This window comes from Calidris pugnax, unplaced genomic scaffold, assembly GCF_001431845.1.
Source record: "Calidris pugnax isolate Ruff unplaced genomic scaffold, ASM143184v1 scaffold219, whole genome shotgun sequence".
Lineage (NCBI taxonomy): Eukaryota > Metazoa > Chordata > Aves > Charadriiformes > Scolopacidae > Calidris > Calidris pugnax.
In genome coordinates, this window is record NW_015094507.1 from 17,871,470 (window position 1) to 17,896,129 (window position 24,660).

Here is a 24,660-nt window from a genome sequence, read left to right on the forward strand (position 1 = left end):
AGTCAAGTTTACTGCTCATAAACTCTCCTCCTTTTTCATCCAAATCTATGGTCTAGTTCTACTTTTTATTTTAAAAAGTGTTACCTAATTAGGAGAGGTGAGAGTCCTGTTTGCAACCCTGTTTATGTGAGAACTCTTTCATTTTACATGAGGTCACTGTTCTACCCACATTCTTGGACTTAGTTTCCTTTCCTGCCCACCAGTTATTCCCGGGTTATTCACTTGCCCTTTCATGGTGTGTAAGTAAAAAAAAAAGATAAATCCTAGCCTTTCCACTTACTTTTTTTTTTTCCACCAAAATCTCTACCTATAATTTCTCTAACTTTTTAATTGACCGGATGCAGCTTTCAAAAGTTAATGGCATTTTCATCTGCACATGAGACCTTGTTTGCTTGGCAGAGCAGCCGCCTAATTGCTGATGTGAACAAAGGCTGTGGGACTGGGCTCTGGTGTGATTGTTAAACAGTTTTCCTGATCAGGCTTTCTGTTGTTGAAACGTATTTTCCTTTCTTTTATTTTTCCTTCCTTTTGGTTTAGACAGTGTTGCAGCAGGTGTTGAAAGATGGCTCAGAGTATGGAGTCAAAAGTGAACTTTTCTCTACGGTACCGAGACAAAAGGCAGTGATTGAGTTCAGGTAAGTGTGTGTGATGAGTCCTTTGAGAAAATTGCCTTGTGTGCTGATTGATAGTCCTAGCTGTAATGTGTGATGCCTGTGAAGTTAAACCATATTTACGGTATTATATTCAGCTGGTTTTGATACTCTGGTAGATTTGCCAAGTAGAATATAAGTGATGTTTAGGGAATTGAGGCTTTTTCCCAGAAGATATTTTTGGTATTTAAAGAGTTCATGCCTCACACTGCCCTCCACTAAGAATATTCTCATTTAGTCTATAATAGCATTCCGTTTTTAAGTAGGCTTCTTTTATTTTGTTATCAAGAAACATCATCTGAATTTTCAACCACTAACTCGTTGCTTTTTTCACCTTAATACATTCCCCTCTAACTTGCTAAAGCAGCCAGGCATTTGTATTGTTAAGTCTTCTCAGTTGCTGGCTCAATAATTTCTGTCCAGTGCAATGAAGAGTGGCTGACTCAGACCTCTTTATGTATAAATATTTTTGTTCACTTACACTCCCTCTGCAGACTTCCAGTCATGGAAAGTAAGCACTTGGCTTTAATTTGGAGCGTGAATTTTCATAGCTGAACTTCCATTTTATTATCATGGGTAATCAATTGTGGATACAGGGTTGTTTTATTTTGTGGGCCACTGTTGATAGAAGATGATGTGATTTCAGTTACTGATTCTTTCTGTTCTGGTATGAGATTTATCTCTAATAAAGGTATGAGGAGAATGGTCCTTATGTTCAAAACATGTAAAAAGTGAGAGGGTGATGTAAGTCCTTTGTCAGTCGTGTAGCTGGGTTTTGGGAGGTTCTTTGGTGTGGGGTTGTTTGGAGGAAAAGCTGCCTGGATAGAAAAATTTGCTGTCTAGAACAGAAGCTAATCAGGGAATTTGAAAGGGAAAATTTAAAATTGTGGTTTTATTTCAGTTCTTCTGCCATATGCACGAGCTGAATGACTTTTGATGATCTGACAGTCTTGTACATTGAACAAACATGATTTGTGAAAATTTGTTACAGCTCCCCTAATATTGCCAAAAAGTTTCACATAGGACACCTGCGTTCCACGATAGTAGGTAAGTCTGCTTTTATCTGCCTCCTAAAAGGGCTTCTTTGTCTTTGTGTTTCACTTGTCAGGGGAGCACTGCTAACCTCTCACTCTAGTGGAGTGGCTGTGTCAGGTTTGACTTGCTAATTAAAAACCTTTTGCTCATTATGCAGTGAAGAAAAGAGCGGGATGTGTTGCTGATAGATTTATTAAGTCACACCTAATAGAGTTTTATGGCTGCGAACATTAAATAAAGTAGTTTTAAATTGTTCGACAAAGACACCCAGGGCAGTTTTCATTGAGGTGTTAGGAGAGTCCTTTGAATTTTAAATTTCCAATTTGCACCGGACTGCAGAGCAGGCAGATAGTTATGTCTTGGTGACTGTCTTGCAAAAAACTTGCCTTTATATGTTAATTACTTTGTGCCAGTATTACTAACGCACTAGCTGTCATTTTTAATGGCATAATTAATAAGTTTATTGTGCAGTACTCTAATGGAAAACATTATTTCTCCTTCCTTTCCCTCTCTCACAATAAAAAATAGTAGGTTATTAGCAGAAGATTCTACAGCATCTGTGCAGCTAATAATGTATTAGTTTTTAATTACATCTAATGTATCAGGTATAATTATTAATTTACATAAAGGTAATACTTCTGCCTCTTCATGGACTGATAGTTGAGTGAAATTACATATTTTTGGCTCTTTGCAAGACCCTTTGCTGTAGGAAAAAACCACATTTTCAAAACCGTAGTTCTGTAGATCCATGTTTGTCCAGTAATAAGAGAATGAATTGTAAATTGCAAGCTATAATATAGTGTTATAATAACAGCAGAAGAGAAAGCTTTCTGCATCCTTTTACGTCAGTAATTAAAAGGTACCCTTGAAGCACAGGAAAATAGAGGAAGGGGTGCCCGTATTTCGTTTTTGTAATTCTATGGTTGTAGCTAAGCTCAGGAGAAAGATGGAGGGGTTTTGTTGTAGTAACAGTTAGAACCAAGATGTGCTTATATGATATGGTAAGTTTGGAGTATATCAGCCACACAGAATGGTAAGTGCAGAGCTCAGTACAGCTCCAGCAACGTATAGAGATTCAGGACTTGATGATCACTACTTAACAACTGAATAATAATACCATTATTATTTTCTTTTTACTTAACAGGGAATTTTATAGCAAATCTCAAAGTTGCGTTGGGACATGAAGTAACAAGAATAAACTACCTTGGTGACTGGGGCATGCAGTTTGGTATGTTTTGGTATTTGTTTCTCCTGTTCCCTTTTCTACTGTATAATATGGCCTGAGTTTTCAACTTCAGTTTCTTGCAGGCCCATTGGATTCACTCTGGGCTCCTAAAAAGTAATACTGTGTTTCCATGCGTGTAATGGGTAGTTAATCTCCTTAATATACAAACAAAACAATCCAGACTGATTCATCAGCAGTGTAACCTGTGCCACTGTACAAGAAATTACAGGAGAAAATTTACCCAACAGTGCCTCTGTCCATCAGTAGCTCCTCTCAGATTATATATGTGTCATTTTTAAAGGATAATATAAATAATACAAATATTTTCTGAGTGTCCTGGTTGTACCTGTGGAGCTCAGATAGCTGAAGAGCTAACACCTGTGTCACACTTGTACATAACAATACAGTAATTGTACCAAAATGTATATTTTGTAGTTGGTTGTCTTTGTGTGTGCAGTAGCCTTTTCTTTATCTGTTGTTTTTTGGTTGTTTTTTTTTTTTTTTTTACCTCTGTAAACGAGTTCATTATTCATAGAGTATAATTAACTTCCACAGCAACTGCATTTTGGCAGGTTGAAGCCTGGAGAGTTTGTATCTTTAAAGATATCCCAACACTTCCCCCAAAATATTCAGCTACCCTTTAAAATGTTGGAAAAGAGGAGTGTTTAGGTGGAGAATGTGCAAGTGAGTAGGCCCTAGACAACTATCCATCTTGCGTGTGTGTGTGCATTTGCACACTCACCCATACATACTCCTCCCTCTTCTGAGATCCCCAACGGGTGAGCGAGGACTGAGGAATCCTCTGCACGTGCAGCTCAGCAAGGTTTGGGTTTTATTACTTGACCAGAGATCATTTATCTTCAGTTGATGGATCTGCAAATGGCAGTTGACACATCCATAGGATTTACAACTTTGTTGATTTCTCTTGTTAGTCTTGTGTTTTAAATTGATCCATATTCTCCTCACCTTTTTTAATCTTCCCCCCAAAATCTGATTTTGAGGTATTTTTAGGCATTTAAAAAAAATACATTCATGCCCACTTCTTCACCCTTGAAATCTGGTACATCTGTGAAAGCTATAAAACTCTCCCACATCTTTTGCAGTACGTTCTGAAACCATATATTCTGAAATGTATATTCCATATATTTACTTTTAAATGGCAACCACAAAGTGCAAGGTCTATGAAGCAGTGACTTTTGCTCATTCCAGCCCTTATGCTGCCCCCTTCAGTTTCACTGGGACCACTGTTTATGGGGACTTAATGAATCAACTTTATTAACAGAGCTGTATTAAAACCTTAGTGTAAATACCCTACTTTTACTCCATTTATGTATTCAGATTCAGCAGTGTAGTGATTAAAATGTATTCAGTTCTACCCATTCTTCTTCTAGAGTCAATTCCTGGGTTTCAGACAGTTGAGTAAAACATTCTTGTGCCTGTGAGAACTGTAAGAGAGTATTTTTTCTTTTGTTAAATTATTCCTCTGCAGCTCATCTTTCCTAATCCCGTTTCTGATCAAAGAGCAGTTTATAGCAGAGCTTTTCTTCACTCAGGATTTGTTTCATAGGAACTGAATACAGAATGAGTTCACCTAAAATTCAATACATTTCATCATTGAGTATTTCATTCATTTTTGCCCCTTAGACATGATTTTATCACTGTGGTATTGTATAATAAATGTGGCAAGGACAATTAAGCAATGAAATGCAATGTGGTTAAAGGGCTTCTCAACTGACCTCATTCACTCTGGTTTTGAAGATACTAAATTGTACTCCTAAGTCTGAATATCAGGAATTTTATGTATTTTAATACAAAGTTTCCAGAACACATAAAGATGACATTGCCTGTTATTTCTGTGTATACCTGTTGTCCAGCCCACAGCTGTTAGAGTCGTGCTTTTGACCTGGTCGTTCCAACTGTTTCTCTCAAAATGTGTGTTCCCCTCTTTATTTGGGCTGGCTCAGCTCAACTGTATGACAGGTCTTATAGCAAATAATATAGTTGTGCTTCACAAAATTATAGCATAGGAATATTATTATAATGGTCCTTTCCCAGAAGCAGCGCTATAATTAACGATCTGTCAGCATTTCTATTATAACTGCTATTGTCAGAGGCTCTGAAACATAATAATTGAAAACATGTTTTGCTGAAACATGGCAGAGAAGTCCTCAACCTTTAGGCGGTTTTAGGGCAGGTTTCTTAAGGTAACAGAGCTTATGCAGTCACACTGTCTGTCCGTCTGTCTTCCTGTCACTCTGCTCCTAATAAATTTTGAAGCCATTGGCCAACTGTCAGCCAGATCTGACAAAGAAAAAATGTCTCCAAGAAAACAAATTTCTTTTGATACTGTGACAGTTGGCAGCCAAGTACGGGTAGAAATACAATGTAATGCCCTCGGGGAGAGAAGGTTAACTGGTGTTTAGCCTTCTGGCTAACCTTTTGGAACATCTAAGTCAGAATCAGTCCCAACACATGCTGGATCTTGCCAGAAATTGGTGAGTGTAACAAGAGCTGGGTATAGTTTGGGGAAGATGGAGATGTGTGGAAGGATGTATTTGGGTTGAATAAAAACTGACAGCCTCGTTGGAGGTCGGAGCATGAAGCCAGCATTGAAAATTGGAATGTGTAGGTACACTAATATTTAAAAGGGATCATTAGATTTAGAATTAGTGGAGACAATGCTATTTGTTTAGTTGCAGAGGGCTTTGCAAAGGGGATATCTCTATAGCTGTCCCTCAGCTGCTGTCTTCACAGCAGTCCTGGGCCTTGTCAGCTCAGAGGAGTGAGATGGCCTTAAAAAGAGCCTCAGAAAATCTAAGAGGCTGCTGGGTTAATATTTCTAGATTACTGAAGGAGTTAATGGGCTCTTCTGATTCAGACAAAAAGATTGGGGTTTGGATTTCTTGCCCTTTCAGATGATTTTTGGAATGTGCTGAAGCCAAGTTGGACATGTGGGGAAAAAAAAAACCAAAAAGCTGCATATTCTCAGCATGCAGCAAAAAGTTGAAAACATTGCATGAGTGGTATGTGGAACACCATCTTGTGTCCCAGCTTCTATTGTCCTTGAAATGATAATACTGTTAAGGGAGGAAGCAAATCAAGGAGTTTTGAGCGTGCCCTGTTGCTGGACAGTTTTCACTGTGTGGCTTCTCATTTACAGTTGGTTGCTGTGTAAAAGATAAGTTTCTCTATGAGTCCAAAACCACAAATTGCATTTATGAAGAACTGAAAAATCAACGTAGTATTTCTTACTACTTTATAGCTATTATAGTTTTGTTTTGTTGTTGTGTTTTTTTTTTTTCCATGCAGTGGAATAATAGACTATGCTTTTGATTGGTTTTTGTAGCGTGCATTAGTATATTGCTTAAAAATGTAAGGCATTTATTTTATTACATGCAGTGTTAAGATGAGACTTGCTTATGAAAACAACTAAACAAAACAATATACTCTGGGCTATTGTCTAACTCTGTGTTTAATTGTTATTCAAGGCTTATTGGGTGTTGGTTTCCAGCGCTTTGGCAACAAAGAAAAGCTAAAAACCAGTCCTTTACAACACCTTTTTGAGGTAAGTTCAGAGAAGACCAAATAGAGACTTCAGAGAGCAGTTCATGACTTAGCTGTAAATTTTATCCAGAGTGCTGTGTCTGCAGGATCATGATGAGACTGGTGCTGGATTTAAATGACCCGGCCTGAAGGACCAGTGCTAGCCTGGCCCATAGCAGCAGAGACAGCACTAGGCCATGGCAGCAGAGGCAGGTTCCATTAGGCTGAAAAAGACACCCCGTGAGGGAGGTAATTGTATGGATACTTAGATTGCATTGATTGCTGCTGCCACCACAGCCAGCTTGACCAGTATCAACTATCTTAATGGGGTGTAGGTGACCACTGACCTCACTCTGCAGTGGAAATGGAGTCTCACGTCTGATGCCAGAGTATGTTATGAAAAGAAGTGGCACATATGGTGTAAAAATCCTCTTGTTGCTAGTATTTTTAGAGTAAGTAATATTTAATTTCTGTTGTTCAATACACAATTCAATGCAGTTGGGGACTTTAAAGTGCTTTGCATCTCATAGTGAGTGACCGTCACTTCCCAGAATACCGTTCTGGCTCTGCAGGATGCTCTCCTCTCTTCCATGAAGAGCCAAGAGCATTAGAAGGTGCAGTTTCTGCTGACAAACATCCAGGAAATGCCTTTCAGCAGTAGGGAAAGTTGTTTCATTGCAGGAGGTTGCCCTCTCTGTTGCCCACCACGCCCACCAGCAATCGAGTTGAATTATTTGGGTCTAAATACATAGCATGACCACTTGCTAATTTAATTATTTTTACATAGTACTTTAACTTTTTAATAATTCTTCCACGGGCTTTCAAGATGCTACATGTGGAAAGCAAGGAATCATTGTCTGGGTGAATATTTAGCCCTTAGATGTAAAGGAATATGTTAATGAACAGGAGAGCCAAATTAGCTGGACATAGGTAAACTTGGCTAATATAAGAGTTTGCAATGTGTTTTTTATGCAGTGCAATTATTATAAGTGTCAGCTTTGTAATCCTTTGAAGAAAAGTCTCTAGAAGTCTGTGATAGTTTCTCTTTAATGCATAAATTAGTTTTTCCATACTCTGCTGCTGCAGTTGTTCCAAGGTTACGAGGGGGACGATAGCGACAGCAGTAAGGAATTATGGCATTGGTCTTGTTTCAAGATAAGCTGCACATTTTCCTCTTGGAGTTTGGACTGCTCATTCATCCTTTAAATGTGTTCCTTTAACATGTCTTTTAAATTTGGACATTACAAATGTCACCTTTCAATGTATTTGTCTTGTTCTTGTAGAATTTTGCTTATTTTTATTGGAGGAGAATAGACTTCTTCAGCATTTTCAGTGCCGTTGTGTTTTAGGTGTATGTGCAGATTAACAAAGCAGCAGAGGATGAAAACACAAAAGAGCTGGCTAAGGATTTCTTTAGAAAACTGGAGGAACATGATGAGCAGACGTTGTCGCTTTGGAAACAATTTAGAGACTTGAGTATTGAGGAATACATCCGAATTTATAAGGTACAAATCATCCACTGCTTTTTCTGTGTTGTTGGTTAAATAGTCTCTTTTGACGTGTCACTCCATCAATCTAATGGACAGCGCACAGCACCTTTTCATCCAAGAGACTGCTACATTGATTTAGGAACAGAGGTTGCTGTAATTTTGTCAATGCGTTGCCTTTTCAGTAAACTTTACAGTGTTGTGGGGAAGATGTTTCTCATCATGTCGGGTTGTGCCCCATTCTGTTTGGAAAAAGTACGGTGGTTGATTTAACACCCAAGCAGACCGACACTTTAGTCGCTGACACCCTAGATACGTTTTATTTAAGGAAGTCTATAAAATTGGCCCTTTGACTAATTCTCCCTTCTCAGAAGCCCTGAAGGTAGGACTATGGAGCTAAGCAACGAAGCAAATCAGCATTAAATAAATATTGTTCAGTTTTGCTTTGTCTTTGAAGTCAGCAACAACCCGCTAAATTTAACAGTTTCCGTGTAATAAATTTTATTAGAAGATAACTCTGTTTTCACGTTTCTGATCTAATGGTATAATGCAGAGATGTGTATGTTGCATGTTAAATGGAGTGTAAGCTGTCAGAGCAGCAGGAGTTTACAACAGGAATCAGTGCAGAAGTTACTTGCAGGTTGAGTTGAGCTGATACACAGCCACCTGTTGCACGCTGTAATCTCAAGAGTGGAGCTGGTGTCCACTGTTTTGTGGGAGATGTTTGTGCTGCTGACCACAAAATGAACCTTAGGAATTTGAGAATCAGGAGTGAGATACGCCTGTCCCTGAATCCAGTCTCTTGGCATTAATACTGTATAATCTTACTCAAAACCCAACTGAGTCCATCTGAAAAACAGCTAGTGGTTTTCTTTCCCACACTCTTGCAATGAAATTCCGGAATGGATGCCCAGTTTTGATGGGATTAGACTTTTTTTTTAATTTTTTGTAATTTGCAGCACCGAAGAATTTATGACTCGTTTTATGCCACTTCCTTCTTCCGGGATTATTCTTTACTTAAAATTACACTTTTCCATCTCCTTCCTCTTGATGTATGTGCAGAAATTGGTCGTGTCATCTTTCACCCCTGATGGCTAAGTTAGAAGCAGCCTGTCCCTTCCTCAATAATCCAGATAACCTGGCTGTGCTTTAATTTCTTCCCTGAAACACATCACGGGATTCATGCCAAGTGCTCTTAAGATCTAAGCGAGACACAGCCTTGATAATTTGGGTGGAAAGCTGCCCAGTTTGGGTAGGTGGGTGCTGGGCTGTGCATGCAGCTGCGTGATGATGGTCACTCCTCATTGATCATACAATGACTGGTACAGCTAGATCTTTCTCTCCCAATCCCTTTTCAAACTACTAAGTATCGAGCTGATGGATTGACAACTTTGTTGGCCTCAATACAAAAGGCAAGGTTTTTATCTGTTACATTTCACCCAGTTCTGACAGTTAAGGTCCTCCTATCTCTCCTAGGTGTGCTCTCAGCCTTCCTAATACAGTTGATTCCTGGGTGTTCAGCAATGTTTGTGAGCAGCTCCTGCTTTTTTGAATTTCTTTTAGTATCCTTTTAAAATAGGATTGCTTTCATGTCCACATAACTTCTCTGCAGTCTACTGGTTTTGCCTCCTACACAGCAAGTCCCTACCTCAATTTTTGTAGTAATTGCTCTATCCAATTTACACTTAATTTCTCATGAATATTCTGTCCAACACTGTATTCAGGTCAGGGAGATTAATTCTAATGTAGAAATTGATTAAATCAAAATCCAGGCATCCTTTCTTTTTAGCAAAGTGACATTTCCTGGAATAAAATTTAATCTTTCCACTCTGACTGACCTGTGACACAGACCAATCATCTGACTTAATTTGAAGAAGTGATTAGCCTCAATCTTAACAATGTTACCCTTCTTTGACATTCTTGGAATTTTTCAGCGTCTAGGAGTGCACTTTGATGAATATTCTGGAGAATCATTTTACCAAGAGAAGTCCCAGGAAGTTCTAAAGATGTTGGAGGATAAAGGACTCCTTCAGAAAACAACGTATGAGCTCATTATTCAATCTGTTGGTGTAGTTTACTTAACATCTCAGCTGCATTTCAAATGAGATATGATGAGTGAGGTTTGTGTGTAATCAAAGGGGAAGAGTTTTCTTTAGATGGTTTTGGTGGCTCTTCTAGTTGAAGACCAACAGGATTTGTGCAGTCACAGCTCAAAATTTAAGTTCACCTTTTCTGTGGCTAGCAGAGAGCCGGGCCATGACAAATTAGGTACAATGACAGTGTTCAATTCCTAATGACCTCTTAGGCTTTTAATTAGTTTGGTAGCTGCATGTGCCGTTTAATAAGCAAAGTTAGATGAGATCCTTGCCTTGATGAAGGAGCTGCGTGGCTGAACTGGGACAGAAGCTGTAGTCATAGAATGCACCAGAATGTGAGCAGGCGGCTCCCTGGCATCAGCAGTGGTGACAACAAACTTAGAGAAACAGTCTTCAAAAAGACTTAAAGGAGACAGTCATTCAAAGAGAAAAATGAGATTGTCTAGAGTGAGGGGGGATTCCATGGCAAGAGGCCTTTCTTTTGCTTCTGACCTCTGTCTTATCTGAACGTGCCTGTATATTGGATCTGGCTTGCAGTTACTTGCAGTGTTTTCTCTCAACTTACAGGAAAGGGACAGGAATTGTGGATCTTTCAGAAAAGAAAGACCTTTCATCGTTTTCCACTGTCATGCGTAGCGATGGGACATCTCTTTATATAACAAGGCAAGTAAGCCCAGCTCTGTTTGTTGCCATTTATTGTGCCAGTGAACTTTTGGACATGAGTGCATTTGTAACTGATAGTGCAGATATTGAAGCTTTTTATTTCTGGGATGGAACACCTTGATGAATGAGTAATTGTAACTGGGACTAGCAATGTAACTATGATGGGATGGAAGTGGGTCAGGAAAAACTACTGCTTTTAAATACTTTTCCTCCCCTTAGGAAGTCTGCTAGTAAATCTCCTCTTTCCATAAATCATAATACTTTCTCCAGTTAATGACTTTGAAAATAAAGCTAGGATCTCTTCATTTAGTAAACACTTGCCAAATAATGAAGGTTTTAGAAAGACCTTTGCTTAAAATGTTTCTTGATAGTGTAATGCAGAAAAAAATGGCTTGTTCAGCCATGTCTGCCTGGACTCAGTGGACAACCAGCACCGTGACATGCATTTTGTCACTGTTTTCCTGCCTTCTCACCAGTATCCTGAAATTCCTCTCGGGTATTTTAATATGGAAGCCTTAACAGTTTCTTTGTGCCAGTAATGTAAATAAATGGGATGTCTAGCCCTCAGGGTGATCTGTGTACAGCTTTTCAGGACAAGACTATTAGAGAGATCCTGCAGTCAATCCTACACGTTAGGGAGCTGCTGAACCCTGTAGCCAGGTAGAGGCAGGGCTGCCACAGCTCCGTGCCCACAGGTCCAACCAGTAGGAAGGCTGAGCAGATGTTCCCAGTAGGCACTCAGCACTCAGACAGCACAAATGGCCTCATTTTGTTCCCCTCTGGAGGATTAGGATGAAGATCTATTAGTGTGAAGAAATATACATGTATGTCTGTGGGTATATATGTGATATATTATCTATGTAAGTAACATGCACATGTATTTTCTGTACAGAATATGTATGTACAATGTGTATCCCTCTCCAGGAGCTGAGCTCCAACACTCAGTCTCCCCATTAGCTGGCCCCTGGATCCCCAGGTCTCCCCATTAGCTGGCCCCTGGATCCCCAGTCTCCCCAGTTGCTGGCACATGAGTACGTGAGCCCCCAAGGCCCAGAGTTGAAATGGAGTTTAATGAGAAGACAGGACAATGTGTTGATCAGGTGCAGGGCACGACTGGTCCAACATAGCAATCAGCAATCGGCCTATGAGCCACCTCTCCCTTTCATCATCATCTCCCTCTCTTTTCCCAGCTTTGGTTCCTTCCCCAAGCACCTCATAATAAGTCTTGTGCAATTGCAAAATCCTTTTCCCTTGCATCCCATGTGTCCCACATCCCTTAGGCAGTGTCCTCCCTCAGTCAGAAGGTGGTCAGGAGAGCTGTTCCTGCTGACCCCTGGGGTGGGTTTCAGACTGGGGACATGGGGCTGGTGGCTTTGCTGTGACAGCCCTGGGAGGGACTCCGACAAGTTGTTTTTCTGTACTGCTTTGTGTGTGTGAAGATGAGCTTTTTATCACACAACCTAGTGCTGAGAACTGGGTTAGTTTTCCAGGAGAGGGTTGTTTCTCTCAGATCTCCCAGTTGCTTGATTGTCCCAGTAGGCTGGCAGAAACCAGACTTACTCTGTGCGTAAGAACTGTTTCCTCAGTCATTTTCATAGCTGGTGGTTTAAAAAAAACATTTCAAATATGTCATGGACAAAGTAGACACGTCCTCTTTTTTGTGTAAGACATACATGGATCCCTCTAATCTGGCAGTTCTCTTCCCTCCACAAGAGTAGTTTATTTTCCCAAGAGGCAAATAATGAGGTATGTTTGAGTGCAAATCCAAATAGTTCCTCATTATCTCTTTCAGAGATCTTGCTGCTGCTATAGACCGAATGAATAAGCATAGCTGGGACACCATGATTTATGTGGTAAGTAATTCTAGACTTCACCAAACCCTCTAGAGCCTGGGGGGCCTCTTGCTCCCACTATGATTTTGGGGGATGGTATTTTTGGCAGTACAATAATTCCATTTCTGCTCAGCAACTGTGCCTCAACATGGCGGTGTTTCTTGGGTTTGTTTCAGTTCCTGACCCACAGAAGAGTTGAAAAACCAGCTCTGGAGTTATTCTTTTTTTTTAAAAAATTCATTACAATTAATTTTAAATGAACTTTTACTCAATTGACATTGTATTTTCTATATAAATGTTGTAATTAATATTTAAACAAGTCAGAAAAAGCTGTTAGTGTTCTAAGGGGTTGTGAAATGTTAATTTAGAAATTAATGTTCTGAAATGAATCTAAGTCCGCTCTAAAGTCCTGATATCTTATCTGAAATGTAAATTTTTATGGCTTTGAACAGTGCCTTGGGTTCATTATGTAGAAATCACACATAAAGTAGTGCTTAATCCAACTCGAGCAGTTGGAGACAGGGAATCTTTTTATTATTTCTTGGTTTGATTTTTTTTTTTTTGCTCTTTAACAATTCCAGCAGTATCAATAATGACCAGCAGGATTATCTCACTTGTGTGAAACTTTTTTTTGCTTTAGTGTTACCAAGGACATATCACGAGATGCTTTTAAATTTTCTTCCTCCCAGATTTAGGAAAAAAAAAGTTTTAAAAACCATGTTCTATCATGTGAAGTCAATTAATGACCCATGGAAAAAAATCTGTAGGTTTCTGGCATGTTCTTTATGGTGTGTTTGGTAATGCCCATAAATCTTCTCTAGCGCAACTCTTTCAAAAGCCAGTATAAAGTTACAAATACCATGATTCAGGGGAGGAATCAGTAAGCATAAAATTAAATACCCAGATAGTTTAAAGTCCGATTTTTGGTTAAGTCACATTCCTCCTTCTTCAGGAAGTTTCCACTGACTTGTCATTCCAACAGGTCATCACAGAACAGGGCTTTTTGATTGTGGTTTTTGGGGGGAGGTTGCCTCTACTGAGTGTTCAGTGTTCAGGTGGGCAGCTGACACCTGGAATTCAGCTTGTGCTGTCTGATAGGTATCTTATCTTGCCTTCTCTTTTCATGTTCTTACCTCCATGGGAGTTTAAAGGATTATTTTAAAAAAGCTATTAGATTATTATTAGATTATTTTCTGTTAATGATTTTAAATACTCTGTGTGCTGTTTCTCTATGCACTGGTCAAGACAAGTAGTTACAAAATTAAGTCTGCTTTTAGTTTAGTTTTAGCTGAAAATTCTGCTCGGTGAACAGTCACGAAGAAGCAATTAAGTTTGGAAGGATTAGGGTATTTTGTCAGCAAGTATTGTCATGATTTGTCACAATACTTACTTGCAAAAGGCCACAGTCCTTCAAAGAGGCTTTTAAATGCTGTGATTGTGGCCCAGGTAGTGAGGGACATGCTATTGTGCACACAAAATAAAACCAGTTTCTGTCATAGGATGTATAATCTCTCATGAAACAGGAGAACAGAGATGAATTCAGATCTAGAGGAAACAGCGAGGCAGCACTGGCCAGTGCAGTGAGCTGGCCTTCACCTAAACTTATAAAGTTTATTGTGAGATCTTTTAGTAAGAAAAAAAACTGCAGATAAGCACTTCACTCCCTGTCTTGGACACCAAACAAATAAGGAAATAGCAGTTGGTTGTTTATCGCTGCAGTGTTTTTGAAGGAGGGGTTAAGGAGTCTTTGAGTGATGTAGGCAAACAACGAGGTAGGAAGGAACTTCGTAGCAGCAGCTGTAGCTAGAGACACAAAGATCATTATTAGACATAAAGAAACTTCAGTCAGAAATTGTCTTAAGTCATAGGAGAGAGTAATTGGAAGTGGAAGAAAGCACAAGATACATTATTAGTATGAAAATGTGGTCATGTATACTTTTTTTTTTAAATAAAGCTCTACAAGTCACACTGGAGACAAAAGAAACTAGTGGATTCTGGAGACAGCAAACTTAAAGAGGTGTTCTGTTTCTAAGCCAAAGGAACCTTAAAGTTTGGTGATATAAAACACGGGAATATAAGGAGCAGCAAGGTTCTGAAGTGAGACTAGAGACATTTTGTTTGATGGGCAGCTTGCAGATGATGTGAAACTAAAGAGTGTCAAGGTTTCGTTTCATGGCTTTGCCTTTATGACCTAGGAATAATCATTTTTGAAAAGGTAGATTACTTTTTCTGACAAGATGCCAAACCCCATTGCCACAGACTCCAGCTGTTACAATTTTTTCAAGTCTTGTCTGTCTTCATAGCTCCCAGTTCTGCTTGCAGTGACTTACTGGCACAAGTATCTGTGGTGGGGTGTGTTTGTGTGTTAAAAGTTAATCCTTATCAAACTTGGAGTGTTTTCTGACATGCACCAATTCTGTTCCCTAGACAGACAAAAGCCAAAGTAATCACTTCCAACATTTGTTCCAAATACTGAAGCTCATGGGTTATGACTGGGCAGAAAGGTACGTATTTATGAATCTTAATTATATCCCTTTTTTTTTTGGTTGTTGCTGTTAAATAGTGGGTAATACGTGCATTGGAATTTCAGTGGAGTGCTCTTTAGAAGAGAATCTCCTGATTGTGTCCACCTGCCACTCTGTGGCACACACCATGTAGGCATTTTGGATGAAACTAAGCTACAATCTGTGCTGCTGGTGTGCAACTAATGAGCTCCGGAGTGCAGGCAGAGGTTTGGCCTGTAGGACCCAACTAATGCTAGTCCAGTAAGGAGGAAAAATTAAGAAAACAAAACCCTCAGAAACGTGTGCCAAGGCCACAGGTCCTTGGCACCAACCCTGTCACTCCACACGTTCACTCCTGCTGGCCTGCTTTATTCCTGAAGGGAGGCAGGGCCACGTGTTCAGGGTGTGAAGAACAGCCCTGTCTCTCATTTAACAGGTCTTTCATAGCTGCTTGATGTAAAAATGGGAAAAAGGGAAACAATCTTTCAGAGATTTTACGGCGTAGCTTCTGGGATATTGTGTGATCTCATACGAAACGATTACATCTTGAAGTATGATATTTTAGCAGAGACCTGAATGTAAGTTTGACTCGTGTTTCAGGCTTGAAATACCTATTGCAGGGCAGTGTATCCCCACTCTTACTCATTGTCATTACCAATCTCGTTAGCAGTCTGAGCAAAGGTCAGTAATGGATCTGCAGACTAAATCGTCTTCCTCTCTGACAGACTGCATGTCTTTTGTGGTTAAATATAGGATTTTAGCCATCAGGAACATTAGTCTTCCTCCTTTCACACTGCTTGAAGTTGCACCAAAATTACTTTAGGTTATGGATTCCGAATAATGCTTGGGATTATTGTGAGCAGAAGCTATGACTGTTTTATTATTAGCAATGATTGATTGCACTTTTAGTTTAATGTGGCCACAATAGAATTATTATGACTCCCTTTCTAATGTTATTAACAAATCTGTGTTGCCGCAGTAATTTGATCTGTCTAGATCCTGCCTCTCCTCGATTTATTGCAATTTATTGCACTGAGTCCTCTCTACTAAAGCTGGGAGCAAGAGAGGTTCCCAAGAGCAGGCAAATGACCAGGTTATCATAATTCTGATCATAATTTTCCCATTATATAATAAGTGTGGAGCTTTGGTTGCTGAAATGAGAGTTACTGATTATATCACCGAGCTTCCCACGTTGGAGCACTATTTATTCAGCTGTTATTGCTGTTTCCTGGTAAGAATCCAGCTCTGAACAAACACTGCAAACATTTCTCTTGATTCAAATGTAATTTTAGGTCCTGCTGCTTTTCAACGCAGGTGCCAGCATGTGTCTTTTGGTCTAGTTCAAGGGATGAAGACTCGGAGAGGAGAAGTCATTTTCCTGGAAGATGTTTTAAATGAAGTTCGCTCGAGGATGTTACAAAACATGGCTTCTGCAAAAAGTTAGCTATTTCAGGTCTTATTCATTTCTTTTGATGTTCTGTGTTGATCAAAAATGTGTTGTCTTTTCTACCCTTCGTTTTTCCCTGCATCATACTAATCACAGTGATGTGTCCTGATCTTTGTAATTTTTCTATCTCCCGTAACATAAACGATGTTGAAATAATCCTTTGCAACTCTGTCAACTTCCCTAAATTACAGATTTGCAAATTTTAACACTCAGTGAAATTACTTCGTCGTGCTTTTGCTCTGGGAAGGAAGTGCCTGGAAGGGACAGACTGGTCAATAGCGGGGGTTGAGGCTGGAGTTTCAGGGAAGAGTCAGGTTTCATCAGATTTCATTTTCATTTTTTGTAGCTCTGATAGTTTTCTCTGGCGAGATTGCCTGTAGCTTGTCTGCAGCCACTGCCTCGTCATCCTCCCAGCCTCAGGACTGTTTCCGGAGTCCCCAGGAGGTCACTGCTCTGCCTGCACCTCGGGCTCTGGCTCTGGAGCAGTTTCCTTTTGAGGCAGTAAAGATTCGAGCAGTTCCCAGTGAAATGCTGCCCCCTCTTGTGCTTCCTGGACTTGGATGCTGAACTGAACCGAGGAACTGCTCGGGTTAAGTAGCGTGTGTCTTCCTTGCTCTGCCTCCTCAGCTTCTGAAATCCAGATAATGTTGCTTGTAGAGTGGAGGAGGAGAAGGGAGGGCAGGCAGAGGGGTAGAAGGGTGACCCTCGATTCAAACCAGTTTTATTGAAGAGAGGAATGGAGCTTAGAGCTTCAGTTTAAAGGTCAGTATCGTAGCTGAGCGCAAAGCACTGACCCAGCAGAGGTACAGGCCCATATTCCATCACACCAGGTGACAGGCAGAAGAATGGTTAAAAGAAATAATGAGTTCAAATGGCACTGCAGTGTTCCCCAGAGCTTCTCCGTTAGATCCTAAATCCCACCTGTGCTTGTAGAAACTTTCCCCCTTGTGTTCGAATTCCCGCCTTGCTTCCCCTTTCTGAAGTAAGAAATTGGAAATCCCTGACTCTTCGCAATGTCTTCAATGTTTGAGAAGTGTTTGGATACAGAGGGGAAGCTGTCACAAATTTGTGTGTGGCATCAAAATGCTTCACTCTTCATTGGAAAGATTTTGGGAGCTGGGCATCTAACAGCCAGTGCTAGCTTTAAAAATCATGCCTGTGTGGTGCTCAAGCTGGTTCACTCTTTCTTTGCTATTAACTGAACACAGTTTTTCTGCTATTTAAGTTTCCATTATTGGCATTTTTTTCCTTTCTACTCATCCCAATGAATCCTGCAGTCCATATAAATCCTCTCTATAACGCCTAGTATTTCTTTGCTGCTTTACTCTTCCTTCAATAGCTTTGTCAGTGTCTAAACAAAAGCCTGAATTCTGAGACACTTGTTCTGTTTTGAAACAAGTCTCAGTTAGGAAATGTAGTCATGTCATCTAAACATCAGTCTTTGTGAATGAAGAGCCGGTCTGAGACTGGCTACTACGAACTATGCCCACCCTTTTCAACCTTAATCCTGTCTGAGTTTTGTAAATAGCAAAGGTATGAGTAGTGTGAACTACTCCAGGTTGTCTCAGTTGGCTTTGCTGACCTGGCACAAAGAAATAGCAAAGCCAAAGACGGACATCTAAGTGTGCTAGAACCGTGCTGCAGAACTGTTTGAGCTTAGGGGGTGCCTTAAGAGAACAGCTGAATTCTCCATGTTCTGCTGCTACCTGAGAAATCAGCTGGGAATCAGCAAACCCTAAGCTGAAGTCTGCAGATTTAGTAGATTACATATACATAATGTAAAACAACATAAAAACATCCACCCTGCACCTGGGTCAGAGCATCTCCTGGTATCAATGCAGGCTGGAGATGAAGGGATTGAGAGCAGCCCTGCCAAGATGGCCTTGGGGGTACTGGTGGATGAAAACTTGGACAGGAGCTGTCAATGTGTCCTTGCAGCCCTGAAAGCCAACTGTAAGCTGGGCTGCATCAAAAGAAACATGTGACATGGTTTAATGATGGGTTTTATCAGAGTTAGGTTGATGGTTGGACTAGATGATCTTAAAGGTCCCTTCCAACCTAGACAATTCTATAAGAGTGGCCAGCAGGTCAAGGGAGGTGATTCTGCCCCTCTACTCTGCTCTGGTGAGACCCCACCTGGAGTTCTGCCTCCAGCTCTGGAGCCCTCAGCACAGGAAAGACATGGATCTGTTGGCATCTTTATTGGCATCTCCAAGTTTGAGCAAGGGAGTCGTCGTGCTATTACGGACTTAGGATTTCTTTTTCTCTGTTTCTCTCCAGCAACCAAAGAGATAGAAGACCCTGTGGAGACTGCAGAGAAAGTTGGTCTTGCAGCCCTAATAATTCAGGTGAGTCTGAGCTGCCTCCTGAGGTGTTTGTATCTTCTGTGAAAAGTTACAAATTGAGATGGAGAGCTGTATTTAAGTGACATTAATTTATTTCTCCAGGACTTCCGGGGCCTTCTGTCCTCTGATTATCAGTTTAGCTGGGATCGAGCTCTTCAAAGTCGTGGAGATACAGGGGTGTTCTTGCAGTACACTCATGCCAGACTCCACAGGTGAGAGGAGGGTTTGTCTGCACAACTACTGTTTGATGTGTATTTTAACCTTATTAACTTCCTGCTTTGTTAAGTAGGAAGTTCATGTTTTCAGCAGAGGTGTGAGTTTATGATAGGAATCACCGAGACTTTCCAGAGGAGCAAACCAGTGAAAATGAACTTTCCACCTCATTTCCAGAGGGCTGAGCTAACCATCCCTGTGCTTTCCCAGTTCTAGGAACAGCCTCTCTGGGTGCTTGGTGTCAGTGATGAAGAACAGTGGCCCTAGGATTAAGGAAACTGATGTAAAAACCAAAATGCACATTCTTGTAAAATGTAACAAACCACAGAACTTTGATGTTTTTGGCTACTGCTGTAGCTAGTGGGGTTTTGTCAACATTCTGTTACTTCCCACTACTGGTAACCAAGGTTAAAAGGAGGCACCTTCCTGTTGATTCAGGTCAAACACCTGATGTGTGTTTAATTATTTTTTTAAAAGATTTTTAGAAGAGCCCAGTTTAGTGATCTTTCAGAGAATTTTTAATGCAGACACGGATATGTATTCTCATAAAAGCATGTGAGATACCTTCCTGGATCAGGCCAGAGGTCCATACAGCCTGGAACTCTGTTGGAGGAGATGGTGATGGGAGATGGTGTTCAGGGAGAGCACGCGAGCCAGAGCCCTTTGTGTAGGCTGTTCCTCTCGTGCTCCCTTATCATCTGGGTATTGATGGTTCTAGGGTACCATTAAGAGGGTATTTAGCCTTTTAGCATCAGCTTCTGGACCTGTTGTCCATGCATTTCTCTAATCCTGTTGATACTGAATGGCTATCACAAATTTTATTTTTTTTTATCTTGGATTGAAGTCAGCTGGTCTGTCTCAGTGTTCCATTCAGCTTCGGTGGAATAAAAAAGCCCACCCTTTTTTCTTAAAACCACAAGTGACTGTTTTTCTTGTTCAACTTGTTTATTCTCTTGACTTTTAGTTTAGAGCAGATGCACGGGAACGCGCAGCTGACTGATGTTAACGTGACGTGCTTGCAAGAGCCAGATGCCATCTCTGTTCTTCAGCATCTTCTCAGGTTTGTCTAGTTTTCTTTCCAAATCCCAGTTCCCTTCAAATAAACTTCCGGATTTGCTGCCAGCCTGGTGAGTAGGCACAGCCTGCACCATCACAGGAGGAAAAATGGCTCCTTCAGGCCATGGTTTGTCTGTTGGCTCATACTGATTGCAACAGTAGCTGTCGTTTGAAGTCTTCATGGGCTTCAGAAGCCATATAAGGGGAAAAAAAGCAGTATTTGGAGTATACTCTGTGTGCGTGAGCCTTTTAATTATTTCTTGTCTTTGCAAAAATATGCTAAGCTCTATATAAATAGCAGCTGCAGAGTTGCGTGGTCCCTGTTGTGGATGGAGTGATGCACTTGGCTTGTGGCAAGAAGCAGCGATACATTTATTGATAGAAAATAAGGATTTAACAAGGTTTGGTAGTGAATGCCACAGTATTTTAACAAGATTTGATGGCAAGGTACGCTTAGTTATTCACTGCATGGAAGGTGTTGTCAGACAGAACTGTCAGGGAGACCCTCCCATTGAGCCAAGGTTCAGAAAGGACCCCTTTGCTTTCTGATCTGCTTCTCAGAGAGGGGTCTGGCTGGATCCAATCCTAATCCCAGACTTGGTCAGCAGTTTTATGTCTAAAGGATTAGGTATGTGCTATCAATCCTTCATAACACGTAGTTAAGATTTCAAAGTTTACCATGCTATAGCCCACTTACTGAGGATCTGTTGCGACAAGGAATCTCTGAATCTGAATTTATTTAACTGATAAAATAATCAGTTAAATAAATCCACTTTTGCAGGGATATTCATAGAGTCCTGAATTCTGGAGAGGTCCTATGTACTGCGCACTGCACAGTGCCAAAGAATGAACTCCTTTGGCCACGCTAAGGCCTTCTTGAGGGCATGTGTTGAAAATTGGGACTCTGTAAAGTCCTGTCAGAGTCCCAGGTGGCTCCTTCCAGCCCTGCAACTGGAGGTTGGAGAGCCCTGTCGTTAACTGTAATTACCTCAAGAGCTGCCTGCCGTTTATCGTGTGCTGCAGGCTCTCCTGAGGCACAGCCAGCCCCGCCAGGGCTCTAAATAAAGACCAGCAGTGTCTTATTTATCCCGTGCAATTGTATTTCACAGAAACCTCCTGGGTTGTTTCTTGCTTTTTATCAGCTGAGTGTGTAGCTGCTTGTCTTCTGTGTGAAAGCTGACAGGGTGAATGTATTTCAGGTCGGTTGGCAGGGATCCCTGCATCCCACACCTCTCCCTTTTCAAGCAGAGGTTGTTGCTGTGCTCCAGGGCTCCTATTTTCACAGGGCTTCAGGTCTGCTGAAGGCCTGCAAAGGCCTCTGAGTTTGCCCAAACACTGTATGGAATTTGTATGAAGTGTCTCCTGGGGCCTTTACTTCCAGCAGAAAACAGCGTTTAGGTTATCCATTAGACCAGGCACTCGGGGGCTAAAAAATTCACTTTTAAATATTCCATGATTTCAGGAGTAACAATTAGTGGTCAGCCCTTCCTGTGAGTTGCTGTGAGTAGATGCTTCTGGAAAAGTTTCCGTGATAAACACTCCTGAGTTGCCAGAAGCCCAGTTCCTGGGGCTCTGCTTCTGCTCTTTGAAAAGCTCCCAAACATCTGCCCTAAAAATTAGCCCACTGGTTCTCAATACTATTCACTTTCCAGACTAATGAATAGTAGATTGAAGGCAGCATCTCTTCTGCCCAGAGAAGCTGTGGCTGCCCCATCCCTGGAGGGGTTCAAGGCCAGGCTGGATGGGGCTTGGAGCAACCTGGTGTGGTGGGAGGTGTCCCTGCCCAGGGCAGGGGGGGTGGAACTGGATGATCTTTAAGGTCCATTCCAACCCAAACCATTCTGTGATTCTATGAATATCCCTGCAAAAGTGGATTTATTTAACTGATACAATAATCTAACGAGTTGTCATGGACCAACACTGAAATGGCAACTTCATGAAGCAACAAAGCTGGTATCAAAAGAGGGGCCCCTTCGTTTGATGCCAACTTTGTTGCTTCATTAATGGTTATTTGATGGTGGCCCAGGGAAGTTCAGCCTGGGCACGCTGGTGGGAATGGGCCTGGGGGCTGAGCAAAGATCAGGAATTCCACTCCCCGCTTGGAATTTGCAATCTCTTCAGCCCCAGAGGTGTTGGTAACTTCTTGGAGGCTGTGAAAAAGAGGATGTGCACAAGTGGGCAGCAGAACACACGGAGAAAAAACATGGCTCTCCATGACTCTGCCTTTATTAATTAATTAATACCGCCTTACATCAGTTGATTTTATTCCAGGATTATGTAAACCCACTTTGTTTTTGTCTTTTTGAATGTTCCAAGATTCCCTTTAGCTACTTAAAATTCTAAGCTGCATTTACGAAAGGCAGCATCCTCTAAGGGACTGTTTTGACCACCTTGGTGATTTAATACATGGGGTTTGCTCCTAGGAGCTTACAATTAGTGTCGAAATGTAAAACCAGACGTAATGTTCCAGGAGCAAATATAGCTCTTGTGTTTCTGCCTCTCCGAGCTCTGCCATCTATAGTGTGTGCATGAGGAGGAGCAGAGATCTCCTTCAGTAATAAGTGAGCGAGGAAGAAATAATGAATTGTGTGCTAATTACACAGCTGGGGGCTGGTTCAGAAGATGATATTTGTAAATTCCACCCTTGTTGGTTGTGTGTTTGTTCTGATTTAAGGGAGGCTGATGAGGTGTACGTCGGAGCACACCTTCCTACTGCTTTAACACCAAACAATCCTTGGGTGTTGCTCTTTCTTCACAGGTACGATGAGGTCCTGTATAGATCTTCTCAGGATCTGCAGCCCAAGCACATTGTCAGCTACCTCCTCACACTTAGGTAAGGTGATTGCTGATACTGGTCTCCTCTCTGGTAAGGACAGGTCTTCCTGAGCTGGCTCTGCAGCCCTCCCATCTGCTCTGCTTTGAAGAGTAAAAACAGTGGGAAGATGTAAATTTGTGGGATGGTTTCTCTGGAGCAGGAAAGGTATGAAAGTAGGATAGTAAATAATATAATAAATAGTAGAGATGTTGGTTGGAAGCAGGAACAGAGGAACCAGAAGCCTCCTCAGAAACAAAATGCTTTCAAGAAAAAAGGAATCACTCGGCTGTAATGCAGTGTCTGAACCCAAAATCCTGCTGGACTAATCGTATCTTGAAGAGCAGATTTATGCTCTCAAATCTCAAAATTTCAGCTGGGAAATTTTGTCCAAACCCTTTCTAACCACCGATCTCAGCCTAAGTGTTGAGATGGACAAAGCCCATTCTGACTGTAAGTCATAACTGTGTATGTGACCTCCACAGGGAGGGTCCCCGTGGGGACCTCTCTGATTTAACAGCTTGGGGAAGCACTGGAGTAGACTTGCTGGAGGAAGCTCTAGAGCCTGTGCAGGGAGGGCTTTAACAAGTTAAGGAAAATCATACAAGGAATCAGGTAGCCTGGGAATGACAGCGCAGGCTCTGAATGGTCTTTCCAGACCAGTTTGGGGTTTTTTTTGTAGGGGGAGGGAGCAGAGAGATTGTTTGGGGTTTTTTTACAAGCATTAAGTTGTTGGTGACATGCTCTGACAACATGCTCCCGAAAACCACGCTCTCCCTCAGCCAGGTGGAAGAAGCAGTTGGAAGTGAGTCTCTGGGATGCTGCAGTTGTGGCTCTTCCAGCTCTGCCGCTTTCCGTAGCGCAGCTCTTGTCAGGAGACGTGCTCCTCCTCACCCTTCTCATGCTCTTTTCCATTCCAGCCACCTGGCAGCCGTGGCCCATAAAACTCTTCCTGTGAAAGGCAGCGCCCCTGACGTAGCCCAGGTAGGACACGGGGTCGGTGGGTGGCTGGAGGCTGGGTAGGGTGGGCCAGGGGGACCATCCACTGGGGCTTTGCCAATCCAACTGGGGTGTAACACTGGGGGGAATATAGAGAATTAGATGGAGAATATAACGAGCCACTGCTCCGGGATGGCGGGGAAAGGCAGCTCTGCCTGAGCTTACCCAGCACAGGATGCTCCAGAAGGACAAAGGCTCCAAACCCAGTCAAAACTCTTTTCCTTCTCAACTTTTTTTGAAAGTAAATATTTGAGCATTTACCTTGCTGGTTGATTTCTGATGGTTTTCATGTGGGAAGACAGAGAATGAGGAGGTAACTGAACTTCTCTCCTCCTTCTTGCCACCTCCCTATCCCTGGTTGTCTGTACTGCCCTTCTAGCTGTCAACTGTTAATGAGCAGTTCCAAATAAAAGCAAATTATTTTCTACTGATCTCCCAGGCAGTGTTTGACCCCTTAACTGCTCAGTTAAATGAGCCACTCATTGCACTGCCTTCCTTATTTTCTCTCTCATCTATCCCAAAAGCAGTTACCTGTCTGATTTGGGGAGGAAATCACATTTACCTGTTGAGCTGTGTTGTGGGGGGAAAAAATGTCAGTGGAACTGCTGGAGCCGTACTCAGTAGTCGAGCTTAGATGCAATAGGTGTTTCTGCCTTTGAAGATGGTGCCATGCGTTCTTGGGAAGAACAACAGCCCAAGCTACAAGGAAAATTTTGGTTCATTATCTTGTAAAAAAAAAAAAAAAAAAAAAAA

At 41.5% G+C, this 24,660-nt stretch overlaps 1 protein-coding gene across 1 annotated transcript in view; it reads left to right on the plus strand.

Annotated features, from left to right (window-relative positions):
- RARS2 (arginyl-tRNA synthetase 2, mitochondrial) overlaps nt 1–24,660 on the plus strand; it is a 30,183-nt gene that overhangs the window by 3,159 nt on the left and 2,364 nt on the right. The window contains exons 5-19 of the mRNA XM_014964564.1: nt 538–635; nt 1,642–1,697; nt 2,830–2,913; nt 6,399–6,475; nt 7,803–7,958; nt 9,875–9,981; nt 10,604–10,699; nt 12,492–12,552; nt 14,959–15,035; nt 16,350–16,474; nt 18,763–18,830; nt 18,930–19,039; nt 20,005–20,100; nt 22,855–22,929; nt 23,829–23,892. Coding sequence (XP_014820050.1) covers nt 538–635; nt 1,642–1,697; nt 2,830–2,913; nt 6,399–6,475; nt 7,803–7,958; nt 9,875–9,981; nt 10,604–10,699; nt 12,492–12,552; nt 14,959–15,035; nt 16,350–16,474; nt 18,763–18,830; nt 18,930–19,039; nt 20,005–20,100; nt 22,855–22,929; nt 23,829–23,892 — 1,350 coding nt within the window. The remainder of the gene's footprint in view (nt 1–537; nt 636–1,641; nt 1,698–2,829; nt 2,914–6,398; nt 6,476–7,802; nt 7,959–9,874; nt 9,982–10,603; nt 10,700–12,491; nt 12,553–14,958; nt 15,036–16,349; nt 16,475–18,762; nt 18,831–18,929; nt 19,040–20,004; nt 20,101–22,854; nt 22,930–23,828; nt 23,893–24,660) is intronic.